Source organism: Eubalaena glacialis, chromosome 2 (assembly GCF_028564815.1).
Source record: "Eubalaena glacialis isolate mEubGla1 chromosome 2, mEubGla1.1.hap2.+ XY, whole genome shotgun sequence".
Taxonomy (NCBI): Eukaryota; Metazoa; Chordata; class Mammalia; order Artiodactyla; family Balaenidae; genus Eubalaena; species Eubalaena glacialis.
In genome coordinates, this window is record NC_083717.1 from 186412149 (window position 1) to 186430258 (window position 18110).

Sequence of the window (18110 nt, forward strand, 5' to 3'; positions counted from 1 at the left end):
TGATGGTGAGCAGGCGTGCTAGGAAAGGAACGCGGCCGAGCAGGGCAGGCATCCAGCCGCGCTCTGTGCCAGGCATAACGAGATCACAGAACACAATTCAGCCACGGCTGGGCAGGGCACGTCGGAGGAATGTGGGTGACAAATGGGAGAGGGCTCCACCTCCTCTCGTTACAGCAAACAATTAAACCATCTGTGTGGGCAGAGTGTCAGGAATGTCAAAACCCAACCAATTAACAAGGGCGGGCTTGGATTTGCGCCTCTGCAAAGGGCTGCAGGAAGGGCTCTGATTCCTGGCCGAGATGCCAAACAAACACAGCCACAGAGGGAAGCAGGCAGGAGGAGGATGCTACTATCTGCCTGGCCCTTCAGAAAACAGAATCATTGGATTAAAAACCATCAGGCAAAGTAAACAAGCAGGCCCCCCCTGCTGGCAACCAGCCTGCTTTGTCTATTCTTGACTTTCAATTGTTTTCTGCTGGCTGTGCCATTGCTCATTCCCGGGCTTGGCCACTTTTCCTGATCAAGAATTTCCCTTCAGGGGGTGGTCACGAAGGATACGGTCCAGAGGTGACCCCCGCTGTGCTTCTGTGGTCCTGTCCCTATCAACACCAGAGGCCTTGCTAATTAACATATTGGAAGTCAAAACTGGATTTTTAGAGGCATAAGTAGTGGCTTGTTAACCAGCACGAGAAATAATGAAATGGGCTCTCCTTGGTGAAAGTTGAGATATTAATACATACAGTATCTTCTATGGCCTGAGATGCATCCTCCCCAAATTCACATGATGAAGCCCTAACCCTCGATGTGATGGTATTTGGAGGTGGGGCCTTTGGGAGGTGATCAGGGTTATATGAGGTCATGAGGGTGGGGCCCTCACGATGGGATAAGTGCCCCTATAAGAACAGACACCAGAGAGCTTGCTGACCCTCCCTCTCCGCCGTGTGGACACAGCGAGAAGGCCGCCATCTTCAAGCCAAGAAGAGGCCCCTCACCAGGAACCAAATCTGCTGACACCTAGAGTTCAAACTTCCCAGCCTCCAGAACTGTGAGAAACAAATTCCTGTTTTTTAAGCCACCCAGTCTATGGTATTCTGTTCTGTCCACCCGAGCAGACTAAGACAATATCCCAGGGACCCTTCCCACCCTGAGAATAGGCCTGGACCTCTAGGGATCCCTGCATGGCTCTCCTACTCTCACTGGGGTGGGAGGATTTCAGTTGCCTGCCTCAGGGTGGCTTTCTCGTCGGACTTTAGTGCAAGGTGAGACCTTCATCAAATGTACAGAGCAGGTGACCAGGAGGCATCCAGGCCACCAAGAATCTCTGAGGGCTACTGGACATGCAGTGTCCCTCACCCTGCTTAGGGTGGAGCCAGAGTGTCTTCCTTTCGTCTGGGGCTGGAAGGCCCAGTATGGGGTATGCCCCAGGAGGCTGATGTTGGGGAAGCTATATTCTATTTTACTAATGAGGACCCTTGCTAAGGGTGATATAAAAGTTTGCCCCTCTCAGTAGCTTCTGTCTTCTGAAGGTCATGGCATCATCTGGAAGCTATGACTGTTCTCTCCAGCAAAATGCACATTCACGTGACAGTTTGAGTATAACTTCAGAGACTCTGTAGGGGCCTGCCCTGGTCTCTCCCCCATACCGCCTTTCAATCTTCTACTGCCGGCTCTGGGAGAGACAAGAAACAGCTCCCCGTTCACCACCCCTACCCCCAACCCCATCCCGAGAGCTAACCAGGCTCCCTGTGGGTTAGAACAGAGCTTCCAAACCTCTGGCAGCCAGGAGGAGAAAACCAAGGGTCTGTGAGCTTCAGCCAACAGCTCAAAAGGCCAAACTGAACTGCCTTCTCTCATAGGGTCCAGTCACCCTGCACACCCCCCAGTTTCCACATTGAGGTCAAAATTCACCAGCCCGTCTGGCAACTCCGAGGGCTTCTGCCAGGGCGGCAACTTCCCCCCACCCCTCCATCACAGGCAGAGCCCCCAGGCTCCTGCCCCCAGGATGCTGCCAGCTGGGCTGCGCCTCGGGAAAACCCTTGGAAACAACCTGCTCCCTCATCCAGGGGCTCGAAACCTCTCATGTACCACTGCCTCCACTTTCTGAGCTGGACCCACAGGAGCTCTGGCGGTCCCTGCTCTCCCCTGATGGACACAGGTGTAGCGACTCACCCAGGACCCGGGGCAACCACCAAAGGAGGAGCCCACATAGGGAGTCGCCTAGGACTTCCGGTTCTTTCTTATGAGCCAGTGGTATTTGACCCTTAGATTATTATTATTTTTTTTATTAAAGTATAGTTGATTTACAATGTTGTGTTAATTTCTTCTGTACACAGCAGAGTGATTCAGTTATATAGATATATACATTCTTTTTCATATGCTTTTCCATTATGGTTTATCACAGGATACTGAATATAGTTCTCTGTGCTATACTGTAGGACCTTGTTGTTTATCTGTAGATTATTTTTTTAAGTCAAAAAAAAAAAAAAAGGGCCCAGTCACACCTTCTCTATTTATCACATAAGAAGGTTGGGAAGATCAAATGAGGTCAAAGACATGAAGGGACTAGGAAAAGATAGCATTCGCCAATAAGAGTTGTGATTTCTATAAATTTTTGGATCCAGTGAGGGGAGGGTTCCCTGGAGGGACGATGAGAATCTCTGAGGTGATCATTTCTTAGAATTGGTGCTCACCGGTGCCCCAGGCATGCTCCTTCCATACACACGCGTGTACACGTACACACACACACACAAAACCACTTTCCATTTCCTGCACGAGGCGCTCTCTGCTGATTGACACAAGCACCTGTTTCCTGTAAAGTCACAGCAAGGAGGCCACGGGCCAGGCACCTCCCCTGCCGGAGCCCGTGGGGCACACCTGGAGAGAGAATTGCTGTTAAGCAGGCTCTAGCCACTTGGATGCAGCGAGGGAGGGCCAGCCGGCTACATCTCTGAGAGCCAAGCTCCACCCCGCCTGCCTGTCCTCTGAGCCTCCCAGCTGCGGGGGGGGGGGGGGGGGGGGCGGTTCTCATTCATTCAATGAAGGGCTCCTAGCACCTGCTGCGTGGCAGACACCATTGTTGTGGCTATTTCTTCTCACTGCTACTGAGAGCACAAGTCATCCTTTATGCTGGGAAAATGCTCGCCAATTTCAAAGAGCTCACATGCAAACTCATTCAGTCCTAGAACCTGGTTCCAGGTAGGGTGAGCGCCCCGAGGCCACACAGCTGGGAAGCAGCAGAGCCTGGCTGGAACCCAGGTCCCTTTCCAAGCATTCTGGGGCCAGTGTCCTATTCCTACTCAAGGTTTCTCAGATCTCTGCTTATTACAGAACCATTTCCCGTAACTTGAAGGACCCAGGAGACTTCCACCTCCAGCAACACGGGAGAGCTGAATACCCTTCCACCGTAGCCAGCCAGAAATGCTGGATAAAATGTAACAAGCATCATTTAAATGCAGAACCACGCACGCACCGCATACACCGAGGTAAGAGATATCCTGTGGACCAGATGCAAAGATACTATGGAAACCAGGATGCTAAACTCACACGTGCGCTTGACGTCTTCTTGGGTTTAATGCTCAGGTTGGAGGAGGAGGTAAGACTCTGGGCCCAGGGGTGCAGAGACCACGGCAAAAAGGCAGAATACTCAGGGGACTCCCCCTCTGTCAAAGGGTGAACTAGAGAAAAAACCTTCCCACCAGCGCAATACAAGGCAGAAGCATATGTGTTTCAGGCTGGGCTCTGGCTGAAAAGACAAATGAAAAGATAGTCACCTTTCAGAGTATGGAGCCAGGAGCCTCTTGCCTCATTTTGGCTTAGGGTTCAAGTGCAGAGAACCCACTTGATTTAGGAACCCCCAAAACATTTCAGGGACATTCAATAGGAATCCTGAAGGTAAATTCCCACAGCAGCCTGGCTGAAGAAAACACAAGTTCTCTGAGGGCCAGGCCCAACCACGGGGTTCTGCAGATAAGGCCCCAAATAGGATGAGCTCACAGCTCAGAATTACGAAGTCTCCAAGGAAATGATTCACCATGTCAGGAGACCCAACAGACGGCAGCATCAGGCCAGGAACTTCAGCTACTTGAGCAGCCTGACGATTATAAAATGTGTATGATTAAAATGAGTACAGATAGAATCCGTACCTGAGAGGAGTGCAAAGTTTAAGAGAAAAAGGACAATGAAAAAAAGAGGGGCTTCCCTGGTGGCGCAGTGGTTAAGAATCCGTCTGCCAATGCAGGGCACAAGGGTTCGAGCTCTGGTCCGGGAAGATCCCACATGCCGTGGAGCAACTAAGCCCGTGCACCGCAACTACTGAGCCTGCGCTCTAGAGCCCGTGAGCCACAGCTACTGAGCCCGCGTGCTGCAACTACTGAAGCCCGCGCGTCTAGAGCCCGTGCTCCGCAACAAGAGAAGCCACCGCGATGAGAAGCCCGCGCACCGCAACGGAGAGTAGCCCTCGCTCACCGCAACTAGAGAAAGCCTGCATGTAGCAACGAAGACCCAATGCACCAATAAATAAATAAATAAAATAAGTAAATTTTAAAAAAAGAAAGAAGAAATGAATGACGGATACAATACAAAACCAAATAGAATTTCTTGAAACAAAACTGAACTTAATAACTCAATGGACTGTTTAAACCAAGGCAAGAATGAGGTGAGAGATGGGGACAAAGAATGGGCAGAGGAATTGGGGGAAGGACAAAAGAGAGAAGAGGAGGAAAGCAAAGGAGAAGGACTAAAGGGCAGGAGGAGGGAGGGAGGGAAGGAAGGAAGGAGGGAGGGAGAGGGGAGGAGAGCCGGGGGGAAGCGAACCTCAAAGTCCATCAGTCAGTCAGTCAACATACACTTAGGAAGTACCCACGTGTGCATTAAGCATGAGCAGCACTGGCCATACAGACAGTAGATAATGTGTCAATGGGTGGCTGGATGGTGGAGGGGTGGGTGGAGGGGTAGGCGGAAGATTGCCAGGTAGGTAGTTATATAATGCTTGGGTGAGTGCATAAGAGATGGGTGACAAGTAGACAGTGAGTAGGTAAGTGGGTGAAGGGGTAAACGGTGGGTAGTAGACAGTGGAGAGATGGATGAGTACATGGGTATGTGAAGAGTACATAGGTGGGTTGACGAGTAGGTGAATGAATAGATGGGTGGGTGATTAAGTGGTTGGAGAGAGGAATAGGAGATCTAGTTAAGTTAGTGAGAGGTAGATGGGTGAGTGAGTAAACAGATGAATAGGAGGGTGGGGAGATGGGTGGATGGATGGGTAGGTAAGTGGATGGAGTGGAGAGTGGGTAGATAGTAAATAAGAGATTTGGTGGTTAGTTTAGAGGGGAGGTAGATGGGGAGTGGGTAGACAGAGGGATAGGAGGGTGGGGAGATGGGTGGATGGCGGTGGGTCAGTGGGTGTCGGGTGAGTGGGTGTCGGGTGGGTGGATAGTAGATGCTGGGTAGATGGATGGTGAGGGAGCAAACAAGTGGCGGATGGGTAGATGGGGGCAGATGAACGGACGAAGGGGTGAAGACAGCCCACTGCCCTCACCCACCTGGGCTTTGGTCTTCACCGCGTCGTACTCGGCCTTCATCTTCTCCTGCGCGTCTTCATCCACGCTGGGGTCCCCGACCCTGCTGAACAGGGAGGCCGCCTCCTCCAGCAGCCGGTCCAGGAGCATGGCCTGATGGTCCACGCTGTGCAGCAGCACCTGGGCGTGGCTCAGCTGCCAGCGTTTCTCCTTCAGGCCCAGCTGCAGCTCCACAGGGGGCTCGAGCACCACCATCATCTTCTGGAACCAGCGGTAGAACTCATCCCGGGCCAGCAGGTACTCGCTCCAGTGCAGCCACACCCACTCGATTCGGCTGCAGGCAGAGGCCACGGCCATGAGCATCCCCCCACCAGGCTCACGGGCAGGGAGGCCGTGCCGCTGCCCCCTCCCCGGTACTGGGGGGCTGGGGGAGGGGGCACAAGGACACCCTCTCGGGCCTCACCCCAGTCCTGATAGACAAGACCCTCCCGTCTGGGAAACAAGCTCCATGGGGCGAATGATCAGGGTGGCTCAGATTCCAGGCCTGCTCTGAGAACCCCCAGCCTGCTGATGCCCTTAGCCACCAGGACCCCAAATTCTAGCCCAAAACTCCTACTAGTGATGCACGACGATGCCCCCCAGTTGTTTCTCTCTGGTGTTGGGACTCCACACACAGTCACCCTGGCTCTTACCACATGGATGCCCACTAGCAGTCACAAGAAGACTGCCACGGGGAGAGTGTCTCTTAATTTGCAGAGTACAGTAGGATCTGTGGGCTCGTCACCGCTCAGCGGGGACAGAGGGCTGGGGCCTGTGCATGGGTCCCGTGCATGGGTCCCAGCGTGCCATGAACTCGTTGCATTACCCTGCCTCCGCACCCGCCTCAGTTTCCCCATCTGTAACATGGAGATGGCCCTATTGGTCCAGCCCACATCAAGCTACTTGGTTTGGAATTCCAAGTGAAAGAGTTTGAAAAGCAGAAAACACTGTGTAAAGTCCCCCCGGTCCACTCAACATTCTGGTTTCATAAAGACGGAGAAGATGCTGGCAGCTCCTGCCCACTGAGGACCTCCTGTGTGCCAAGCGCTGTGCCTGGCTCTTGACATTTGCTATCCCCTGCCATCCTCCTAACAACCTTCAAGAAATACTTGATTATACCCATTGTCCAGATGAGGCGCCTGAGGCTCAGAGGTCAAGTAACTTTCCCAAGGCCACACAGCAAGTAACCAGCAGAGCAAGAGGCGATCCCAGGTCAGGCTAAGCCCCCACCCCCGACCTGGCTCCCTGGTACAAGCAGAGAATCTGGGCTAAAGTGCTAGCAAGGCAACAGGCCTTCTTACCCCCCAGGGCCATTTGGCCATTCTGCTGGAGGATGCACGCGCGGCAAGTCTACCAAGAATTAATTGTTGGCAAAACACGATGCGCTCCCGCTGTCTATTATCCTCATTAAGCTTGATTATAATTAGAAAGAGGCAGGCAGGGTTGACTGACATCCCAAGAGAGCATCCTGTTCCCAGTAATCCCAGGACCGAAGAAATGTCCCTTGGGCAGAGGCCCCAGGCCAGTGTGGTGGTGGGCACGGAGGGTCGGCTGCAGCTGCAGACAAAGGCCTGGAAAGGTACCCAGCCACCCTACCTGTGACAGTGGGTCATGTAGGTGACCGTCTCCTCCCACTGGGCTTTGACGTCCCTCAGCCGGGCCAGGATCTCGGGCTTCTGGTCCTCATGGCAGCATGCCAGGAGGGCTTCGGCCGCCCGCAGCACCATGTCCACCTTCAGGCGGCCCTCTGGCTCTAGCTGGCATATTTTCTGTTGTGGACACAAAGCCAGTTCCCAGGAGTTAGACAACACGCCAACAGGCAGAGCCTTGGGAAGACAGTGGAAGGACATGGAAAGAGGCAGGACTTTGACACCAGAGGAGCTGGGGTTCGAATCGCAGCCCCTGCCCCTTCTCCTGTGACCTTGGGCAGGCTGCTAAGGGCTCTGGGGTGGGAGCGAGCAGCGATGGAGATTAATCAGTACAGAACCGCCCAGAGCTGTCTGATTGATGATAGGAGTGCCCTCCCTTCCCCGATGGGCCTGTTTCCAGCTGTGTGAACCCAGAAAAGTTTCATTACTTCCCTGGACTTGGTTTTCTTGTCTGTAAAGTGGGTGTATAGTAGTACTCAGCTCTCAGATTTTTTTTTTTTTTTTTCAGAATTAACTGAGAAAATGCACGTAAAGTGTATGTCCCAGTGTGTGGCGCCATGAGAATCTGCCTCTCAGGCCCACTGCAGGGAGTGGGCTTGGCCCAGGTCCCCAGCCGAGGCTCAGTATTATCTCTGAGTTTGCAGTTGGCACCAAGGCCTCGCTCCCTCAGCTGTTCCCACCAGTGACCAAACAGGAACATGAAGGCAGGCCCATTACTACAGGACACTGGGCTCCTCTGATGGGTGACTGATTCGGGATGCCCCATGGCCTTGCCAAACTCCCTGAGAACCACCCGGCAGCCCAAGATTCTCCCTGCTCTCCCGGACTCAGGGTCGGACCTGCATTGGACTGACCGTGTCCCTCCCAGCCTCCCCGGGTTCCCGTCCCATTTTCTCTCACAGATGGTTCCCTATTAAACGTCTTGCATATTTAACCTCATCTTGGCCTTGGCTTCTTGGAGGACCAAGGCTGATACACAACGCCTGGTAAATAGTACATTATCTGGTAACATTAGCTCTTGTCATTATTCACTGTTATTATTCTAGTTCTTTGGCAACTGAAGCTTGGTCTCTGCAGTCAAAATAAGATTAGACTCCAATTCCAGGGCTAGTCCCCACTACCTGTGTGACCTTTGTCATGGTACTTAAACTCTCCAGGCCTATGAAATGGGGGAAGATAATGGTTACGCCACCCAAGGTTATAGCAACATTGCGAGATACATTAGCACATGGCCTGGCCCACACTGCATCCTCCATCCCTCCAAAATTGTTCACTGTTACTACTATCTTTTGCTTACCTTCTGATTATATTTACTGACAGCACAGCATTTGCCTAAAGCTCCGGCTGTTCCCCAGCCTGTCTCCCTAAGGCTGGCAGTCAGTTTTCTTAGACTGATGTCCCAGTGGGCTGGCCCGTCTGAGCCTTCTCTGTGGGTGGGGTCGGGGAGGGCCTCCTGCCGTGTCCAATGCTGCCCCACTGATAGCTCTGTGGTCCCAGGCAGGTCACTCAGTCGCTCAGAGATGGTGATAACAATCTCTGCTTTGTCTACCTCATAGGGTTATAATATTACTTTTCAATAACACTATTAATTAGAACATTGATATGTTAGCGTACTTTATAAACCACTGAGCAGTTATGTAGACCCTCCCCCAACACGTGCAAATGGGCAGTGGTCCCAGTCCTTTTTGTTTCCTCATATGAGAGTGGTTAACGATGATGATGACGATAGTATAGAGCAGCGGTCCCCAACCTTTTTGGCACCAGGGACCGGTTTCGTGGAAGACAGTTTTTCCACGGGTGGTGGCAGGGCGGGGGATGGTTCAGGTCATCATGTGGGCGATGGGGAGCAGAGATGAAGCTTCGCTCGTTCGCCTGCTGTGCAGCCAGGCTCCTAACAGGCCACACACCGGTACCGGTCCCCGGCCCAGGGCTTGGGGACCCCTGGTATAGAGGGACTTCCCTGCCTACGCGTGCTATCAAAGAGTGAGATTAAGCAACCTCCTTACAAGGGCTGTCTCTGTGCTCTGAGTGGGGTGTGGGGCAGGTAGAGGGAGGAGCAGGGAGATTCCCCAGGAGAGGAAAAGAGCTTTAGTTCGGGGTTCAGGGGCTGCGCCGAGCAGCAGGGCTTGCAGGACCCTAGAGGGTAATGGGGGCAGCAAGCGCCCAACAGGGACCCCAAGTCCCGCTCAGCAGCGGGCAGCAAAGTGGCAGACAAAGGCACCATAGTGACGAGTGTGGACCAAAGATCCAGGGCCACCGTGGAACGTTCTGGGCTGAGTAAGATGCTGCACAGAACATTTCACACCACTCAGAAGCAGAGGTCCCCCAGCGTGGCTGAGGATGAATTTCTTGCCATCCAGTGAGATTTAATTTGATTAGAAATAATAATAATAATTCAGGATCTGATGTCTCTGACACCCAGAGTGGTGGAGTAGACCCCATGCCCAATCCCCAAGCTGGCAAGATGGGCACCACGGTGACTCTAATTTTACCAGTGGGGGCACTGGGGACCCACAGAAACCTTAGCTTTGCAGAACAATTCTCTGCAGCAGTTCGTGAGGCCTCGTCTACAGGGGCTGCCCAATTTAACCTCAGTCGGAATCCAGCTCCGTGAATGAAGGGAGACAGCAGCTTGGGGAAGAAACTAAATTCAATCTCTCTCTGCCACACTCACAAGGAACCGGCCAAGCCTGGAAAGTCCCCGTGAGGACAAGGGCCCCTTCCCAAAGTCCAGGGTCCTGATGGTGTGATCTCCTCTAGGCCTCTGGACGTTTGCCCTCCTGATTCCTGGCCAGGGAGGCGCAGGCTGGACCAGGGGAACACAGGAGACGGGCGGACCCACCGCTCTTTGCAGGGGAGTGAGCCTGTTGCTTCCCTGCAAAGAGAGGAGAGCTGGCCAGTCCCAAAGGCCGGCAGAACACGAGCCCCACCTGGCCTGAAGCAGAAACCCCTGCCCCAAAGCCAAAACATCGACCAGAGGCATGTCTGCTGTGGGACCAGAGGCTAGGGCTGAGCTGGCAAAGCCAGCTTCCGAGAAGCAGATTCTACCTTCCTTCTCTGCCCTGATGATTCCGCTCGTCGGCAGGTGTGTGGTTCTTCTACAGCCCCACCCCAGCAAGCACGCAGTCCAGGAGTGCTTGGCAAGGGACACGAGCCAGCTGGGAAGGGGTCATTGAACTGCAGCCACAAAGCAATTCTGATTCGAGGGAGCCAGTGAGGGCAAAAGTCAGGCGGGGGTTGGGTGGAGGGAAAACCTCAGCGGGGAGGAGAAGCAGGTCAGGAAGGCTGGAGGAATGTGGTGAGTCAGGGCTTTCCCTCAACGCGGTCACGGCCAGATGGGCGCTGTCCTGGGTAATATGCCGAGTACTGTGCTGAGTACTATGCTGGGTACCGAGCTGAGTACTGTGTTGGGTGCTGTGCTGGGTACTGAGCTGACTACTGTGCTGAGTACTAGGCTGAGTGCTGTGCTGGGTACTAGAATCCGGGAGGAAAACAAACATGGCCCGATGCTTGCAGGCTGTAAGGGGGTCTGCAGACAAGAGCACAGATGACTGTAAAAGAGCCATGAGAGACCCCAAACTTGGAGCTCTGAGGAGGGATGTGGGCAAACCAAGAAAGCCTTATGAGGAGGTGGCACTGGTACCGAGCCTCAGTGCTGAGCAGACATTTGAGCCAGCAAAGCTAGGAAAACACGGCATGTTCAGGGCATCCGGCTTTTGGAAGCCAAGTCCTAGGAAATGTGGCATGTCTCTGACCATAAAGAGGCTTGGAAACCAGTAAGGAAGCAGCCTGGCCTAGACCCCAAGTGCAGGGCCGAGGAGGCTGGGAACCAGAGGGCAAAGAGACAAGATGCTGCGACCTGGGAGACCAGCCGCTGCGGGGACCGGCGTGGGCTGGGAGAGTCCACAGGCTGGTGTCCCTGCATCGAAACCACGAGAAACAATCTTCTCCACCGGCTCTGCCAGCGTGCCCTGCACTTTGCCAAGTGCACCAGTTAAGTCCTTGGCCTCAATCCTCCCACCCTCCTGCAAGGTGGCAACTAGCACTTTCCCCAGGAGCAAAGCTGAAGTTCAGAAGGCACTGGAAACTCTCCTCAGGTGCCACAGCCAGAGCGGGGATTCGAACCCAGGCCTGCAGGCCCCAGACCCCAAGCTCTCCTCCTCCCCCAGGCTCCTCCCTCCCCTCCCCCTGGATCCCCATCCTGGCTAACTCCTCCTCATTCAAGCTTCAGCAGTGAAGTCGCTTGTCCCCAGAGGCCTCTCTTGAACCCCCCCGCTGGGGGTTCTTCCTGCACTTTACAGCTGGGAAAATGAGGTGGCAGGAGGGCATGGGACCCGCTCCTGGCCACACAGCGACTAAGCTTCAGCGTTGGATCAGAACTCATATCCTGGTCACTCTAGCCAACAGGCGCTTGGGACGTGCATCACTGAGCTGGTGGAGGGATCGCATGGGAGACCCCAGACCCCAGGGGAAGTCCCACGGACCAGCAGGTGGAGAAGGCTCTAGCTGCTCCCTTTCAGCAGAGGACAAGGGTGAAATGTTTTCTTACTGCAATATCGGTTTTGAAACATCAAAGCACACAGAAAACGAGCGGGTCTGAGCCCCGTAGGAGAACACGGTGGTGGGGCGCCCAGGACACGGCTCCCTTGACCTAGGCTCCAGGCCAGATCCCTGAGGGCTCACCTGATGGAAGTGCTCCCTCGGCTTCCAGAAGCCGGTCACCTTGGCCTTGCCAACAGCTTTTCCTAAGGGCCGCCCTTGCCTTCGCCTAACAAAGCCAGACCCACCACCAGGGGATAATGAGCTGCCAGCAAATGGTGCCAGGTTCAAAGGGATTAGCACACTGAGACAGCAGGTGCTGTGCAGGGCTGTCAGGAGCTGGGTTTGGGGCTGGGGGGAAGGGGTTAGGAAAGACACGTGGACAAGGGGACGTTTCATTTCACATGCACACCCAGACCCACACGAAAGGGCGTTCCAAGTAGAGGCAACAGCACGCACAAAGTTTTGGTGATAGGAAATCTAGGAGGTTTTCTGCCAACGGGAGAGGATGTGTGCCTGGGAGGTCGGCTGGAGGGGGAAGCTGAGGCTGGAGAAGAGGGTTGTGGCAGATAGGTAGTGGAGGACGTTTGATGCCAGGTGAAGCTGGGTTTTCTCTCGTGGGCAATGGGGAGCCACGGAAGGTTTTAGAGGAGGAGAATAATTTCAAGAGACCCATGTTAGGGATGCACCTCGTACATACTTGTGTGGCTGCTGGATTATGTGCGTGCCTATCCCCGTGATGCCGTGGACCCGAGCGTAGGGTGTGCCTCACCCCTTCCACTGCCCCCGGACCCCACACGGGGATGGCCAGTGATGCTCTGAACTCAGCCCTGGGTTCAAGCCCTGACAAGATCCATTCCTTTCGTTCTGGCCCGTCACTGTGTCTAGGGATCCATTTCACTATTGAAAAGTGGGGACAATACACCACAATCACAGGGCTTTGGGGAAACTAAACATGAAAGCTCATAGTACAGGCTTGAGCACATAATAGTTGCTGAATGAATGTCAGCTCCCTTCTCTCAGTGACCGGGCAGAGTCATCTTTTGATAATGAATATTGGTGACAATAATAATGACGATGAGGACAAAGGCCAAGACTGACAAGAGAAGGGGCTTTGGCTGTCAACTCCTCTCCTCACCAGGCTTGCCTCTGACCTTCCAAATCTCCAACCCATCACCCACTCTGTTACAGAGGAGGGGTCCTCCTTGGCTCTCTGTTCCACGCTCTGGAACCACTGACCCCTCCCCACCTCTCTGGCCCTGACCCCTGCTTCTCCCTGATGGTTGATGCTGTCCCAACACCAACATCGGGGGTGTCCCACATGTGTCCCCAGCTGTGCCCACCTCCAGTGATTTTCCTATTCTGTTCGCTCTGCCTGGAGCCCCTTCCCTCCCCTCCCCCTGGATCCCCCAGTCTGGCTAACTCCTCCTCATTCAAGCCTCAGCAGTAAAGACCCTTGTCCCCAGAGGCCTCTCTTGACCCTCTGGACCGGGGGACATGACCTCCTCGGGGCTCCCCGTATACCCTGGGTTCTCCACTCACTTCACCATCCAGTTGAGAAGCCTCTGACCGGGCCACTCAAGAGTGGTCACCCCTCCTTTCTGCCGTGATGGTCCCCTGGGCAGGGCTCTCATCAGCTGCCTCAAGTATCTATCTGTTCATGGTTGCTATAAAAGGACAAGTGGTCCAGGGTGGTGCATGCTAGGATGGCGCCGCACCAAGAGGGAGGCCGAGCAGGGATGGGGGACCTTTCCCACTGGGACGAGCGGGCGTCTCTGTGCCTACCTGGGAGGAGTTCCCTGAGGGCAGGGACCAGGCACCATCACCTGGCATCCCAAGGGTTCGAGGCCTGGCACAGGGGAGGCTGACGGAAAACGTGACTCAAAGTTGAGGGTCTCAGATCCTCTGGGGTCTGACCAACGAAGGACTGAGAAGGACTATTCTGAGGGCAATTGCGATGACAGGAAATGCCAGAAAACACTGGAGGGGCCTGGGGGTGGGGGGAGGGGAATAGAGAGGGTGCCACTGTCGCTGTCACCTCAGGTCATTTACATCCAGCCTCACAGGTAGCACAGGGCTTGCTCTATGTTAACATCCATCAGCCACAAAAGCCTCCTCAAGGCAGCTGGTGACCCACCCCCTTGAAGTCAGCATCCTGACATAATGAGCTTCACCCATTCTAGAAGGGAAGTGAAGAGAGGTCCAGCAGGGTCACAGGGCCAGCAAGAAGCAGAGCTGGGATTTGAACCCAGGACTTCCAGACTCCAAAGCCTGTCCTCTCTCTAGTCCCGTGAGCTGCCCTACTAAACAGAATGCCTGAGAAACCAGAACACCCTGCTCCCTGACGCTGGCAGGCGCGATTTTACAGAAGCACACAATGCCGTAGGGAAGCAGAAAGCACATTTGAAGAGGAGGCAGAAGACCAGAATTCCAGGGTGGAGTGTCCTCCCCAGAGACCTTTTCAACTTGAACAAGTCACCAGACCGCTCCAAGACTCAGTTTCCCCACTTGTAAAATGCAAACCCTGGGTCCTCCTTCATACTGTGTGGTGACACTTAAGCCGTTGGCCCTGAAAAGGTAATATCAATTCTTAATTTTAAATGTCCACTTCCAAAAAGAGCATTAGATATTTTCAATAAAATGTGCAAAATCAATAAGACAGCTCAAAAAAAAAAAAAAAGAGAAAGAAAGAAAAGACAAGACACAGAGAAGTGGGTGTGGGGTCAGCTCTATTTCTAGCCTGTTGCGGGGCCAGTTTGTGCAGGAAGAGGTAAGCCTCCCCTTAAATAAAGCAACCATTGTCAGGTGATAAATTAGCATTGTGGAATATCCCAATGGATATGACCTGAGAGACGTTAAGTCAACTGCGTTACTTACAGATGGGAAACTGAGGCCCAGAGAGGGACAGAGATGTGGCCGAGGTCACACAGCACTTTAGATCAGCGTGGAGACTACAACCCAGGTCTCTGACTCTTAGTCTAGAGCTCTTCCCCCTGGGCCCTGGCCCGGAGCAGATGACCTCAGGTGGGGGGGCCCCACAATGCTGGGCCAGGCACTGGGCATCGGCACTTCCAGTCAGGGTAGCACTGAGCCTCCGCCTTGTGCCAGGTCAGGGTAGAGCTGGACTCTAGCCCTATAAAAGCCAAGGGAGGGGCCTCAGCTGCAGAGAAGCAGAGAAGGGGCAGGAAGCAGGGCCTGGGCCACCTGGGGGTGGGGACCATCCGGCTGCACGGTGCCCCCTTCCAGGATGGGAGAGTCAGACCCTTACAATGAAAGTGTGATCCTAGGACCCCCAGCAAAGGTGTCACCGAGAGCACGTCAGAAATGTCACATCTCGGGTCCACCCCCAGCTCCTGGACCAGAATCTGCACTTAAACCCCAGGAGATTCAAAGACATCAGATTTTGAGAAACACCGGTCTAGTCCGCTCTGCCATGTAACAGTTGGGAAACCTGAGGCCTGAGAGGGAGGGACAGGGCCAAGGCCACAGGGTTATCAAGGCCATGGTCTCTGCATACCTCGGTCTCCCGCAGCCTGGCCTCCAGGGCCGCGCGGGGCCCCTGGGTGTTGTCATTGATCTGCAGCCGCTCCTGCACAGCCTTCATCCACTCCTGGGCGTCCTCCATGCTCCTGGCGAAGCCCTCCTGCGGCTGCTGAGTCATGGCACCTGCAGGGGCTGAAGACAGGACCACACGAGGTCAGGCGCACAGGTGAGAACGCGGAGGCGAGGAGGGCGGGGGGAAGGCGAGCTGTGGAGAGGCCCCGGCCAGCTGATGGCGGCGAGGGTCGGGGAGCCCTGACCCTGGGAATGGGGCTCACTCTCCACCCCCAACACCCTCCTGATGCTCCGATGCTCTGACTTCGGTGCCACAGCCAGAGGCGATCGTGTTTGTCAGAGAGCCAAAGGACTGGAAATGGGCCGAGAAGGAAAACAGGTCTGGCCTCTCCGGGGGCTGGGCAGGGAGAGCGGGCCCAGGGTGCCCAATTGGCAAAGACTCTCTTTGTCTCAGATTCCCTGCTCCCCTCTGACGCTAGCTTGGCACTCAGGGCCAACTCTCTCCTGTCTTTTTGGTTGGAAACTGCTCCAAAAGTGGATCCTAAAACACACACAGGCTGTCTGTGACAGACACTGACTCTTGATCTGAATGGATCAATAAGCCTCAACCTAAGAAACACAGTTTTTGGGCATTGGCCAGGAGGACGCCAGCCCCTGAACCTCACCTGAAATTAATATCTCAGGTTGGGGATGTCCCGGTGAGCCAGGTGTCTTGTGGCTACTTCTCCACCAAACCTGGGTCCCTGGCAGATGTTGCTAAGTGTTTCCACTGAGCTACGCACCACCTACCTCCTGGCAGCCACTGACAATCAACTGACCTAGCATCTGAGCTGAGACCCACTGCCTTCGGGGATGCCCGCCTCCTGGCATAGGTCTCCCAGCTAACCCAACCCCTTTGCTATCCTGTCCCCTCCTCTCTTTCCCTTACCTTCTAGCTGCGGATACAAGGTCTCAGATTTTCTCATGTAACTTTCTTAAAATCCCATTAAGCCCAGGAAAAACTCTTCTGTATTTCGGTTCTAGTTGTCTGCTTATGGCAACTATAACCGACTTTGGATTAAAGTTATTTATATCTGCATCTTAGGTGAAAGGATTGTGTCTAGTTTATCCTCCGATCTCCCACAATGCCTAGCACAGAGTAAACCCTCTGCCAATGCTGAAATAGCCCAGCGTTGGTATAAAGTGTCATGCACCCAAAACCAACCACAGCATTTGTTAAAAAGGCAAAACAAAACAAAACCAGGAACAACCCAAATGCCCAACAGTAGGAAATTAGTTAAGGAAAGTATCACACACTTGCACTTCAGAATATTATGCAGCCAATAAAAAGTAGGCTTGAAATGAATTTGTGATGGAGAATACTTAGGCTCTAATGATAATATCAAAAAATGCAACAAAATTTATACTTAGTAGCCCCGGCTCTACAGCTAATAAAAACAAAACAAAACAACCACAAAAAAAACATGCTCCTAGAAAAAGGCTGGGAAATCTCACCATTACGATGCCCATGTAGGGACTTCTCTGGCGGTCCAGTGGTTAGGACTCCGCGCTTCCATTGCAGGGGGCATGGGTTTGATCCCTGGTCACGGAACTAAGATCCCGCAAGCCACGTGAAGTGGTCCAAACAAACAAACAAAAACCAATGCCCATGTGACGAATCGGAGAGAGGGGTGTGGGCAAGTGGCTGAAGACGCATCCCACATGACCTCGGGCCTCTCTTTTTCTGGCATGGTGTCTTTGGAGGCCACGTGGTTAAGGACCATTGTCTGGTTGGTGGAATCACAGTTGGAAGTTTTTCTGTTTCCCTATTTTTCCTCTTAGGCACTTTGTGAATTTTCCAGAAAGGGCAATCGTTACTTTAAAATTTAAAAAAAACCCAAATAATTTCTTAACATTGGCTGAATTGTTTGTTGGCCCTTTTTTCTCAATCATCAGTTGGTTGTACAACAGGCGTTGACTGGGAATCTGGGCATCCCGCCCCTCACCTCTACCCCTGGCACTGGCAGCTCTGCCATCAGACCGCACGACGCACGCTGGGAGAGGGGAAGGTCGCCAGCAGCGAGGGGAAGGGAGTGGGTGACCCAGGGCGGGCTTCCCTCTGGGACCTCAGTCCTCAGAGCTCAGTCTCCCAATTTTCTTCCGGAGCTGTTTTGATGTTTTTCTAACAACTTAATACGTTCCCTGCAGCCACTCCCTGCCTTTGAATGCGTCCTTTGAAAAGCACATTAGAATGCGCAGGCATTTAAATTGGTTCATTGTGGCTTTAATCTCTCGTCTAGTGTGTGACTTGATTGGCTTCCAAAAGCTCAGCTTTTATTTTTTACAAAGCGATGCATGGGAGGAGCAGAAACTAGCTCCCAGAGTTTCAGATGACAGGATGCGGAGGGGGGCGGATGCTCTGAACACCCGAAGGCAAACCCGAGGTTTGGAGAACCCTTCTTGCAGTTGGAAATGCCCAGGGCCTGGGAGGTGTGATGGTTTGGAGACCCCAAGGTACTCAAATGGAACACTAGGGGTCCGGCAGGGTGGGGCGGGACTCGGGTGGACCTCAGACCCACGGATCAGCCTCAGATGGGGGCTTCTAACCTCGAATGGGGGACCACTAACTGTCAGCTTGGTGAAGCTGCAGGCAGAGTTCAAGAGACCAGGGCCTCTTGGCCTGTTCTACCAAACCACTTCATTCCAGGTCAGTGAAACACACAGGAATTAAACACGCGCTCCTAGCTAGGCCAGATGCTACAACCACAGCAGCAAATAAGTGGGCACCACCTCTGCCTCAAGAAGCTTCCAGAAGAGAAGCTGCACATTGAAC

The 18110-nt window shown here is 53.6% G+C and overlaps 1 protein-coding gene across 7 annotated transcripts in view; it reads right to left on the minus strand.

Annotated features, from left to right (window-relative positions):
• The window catches only part of SYNE3 (spectrin repeat containing nuclear envelope family member 3), a 105060-nt gene that overhangs the window by 51714 nt on the left and 35236 nt on the right, over positions 1-18110 (minus strand). For all 7 annotated transcript variants that reach the window (XR_009699448.1, XM_061181216.1, XM_061181220.1 and 4 more), the window contains exons 2-4: positions 15261-15418; positions 7152-7324; positions 5541-5850 (exon numbers count right to left, since the gene is read on the minus strand). Coding sequence is in view for 6 of the 7 variants with exons in the window: in XM_061181216.1 (XP_061037199.1) it covers positions 5541-5850; positions 7152-7324; positions 15261-15418 (641 nt within the window). In the remaining variant the exon portion in view is untranslated. The remainder of the gene's footprint in view (positions 1-5540; positions 5851-7151; positions 7325-15260; positions 15419-18110) is intronic.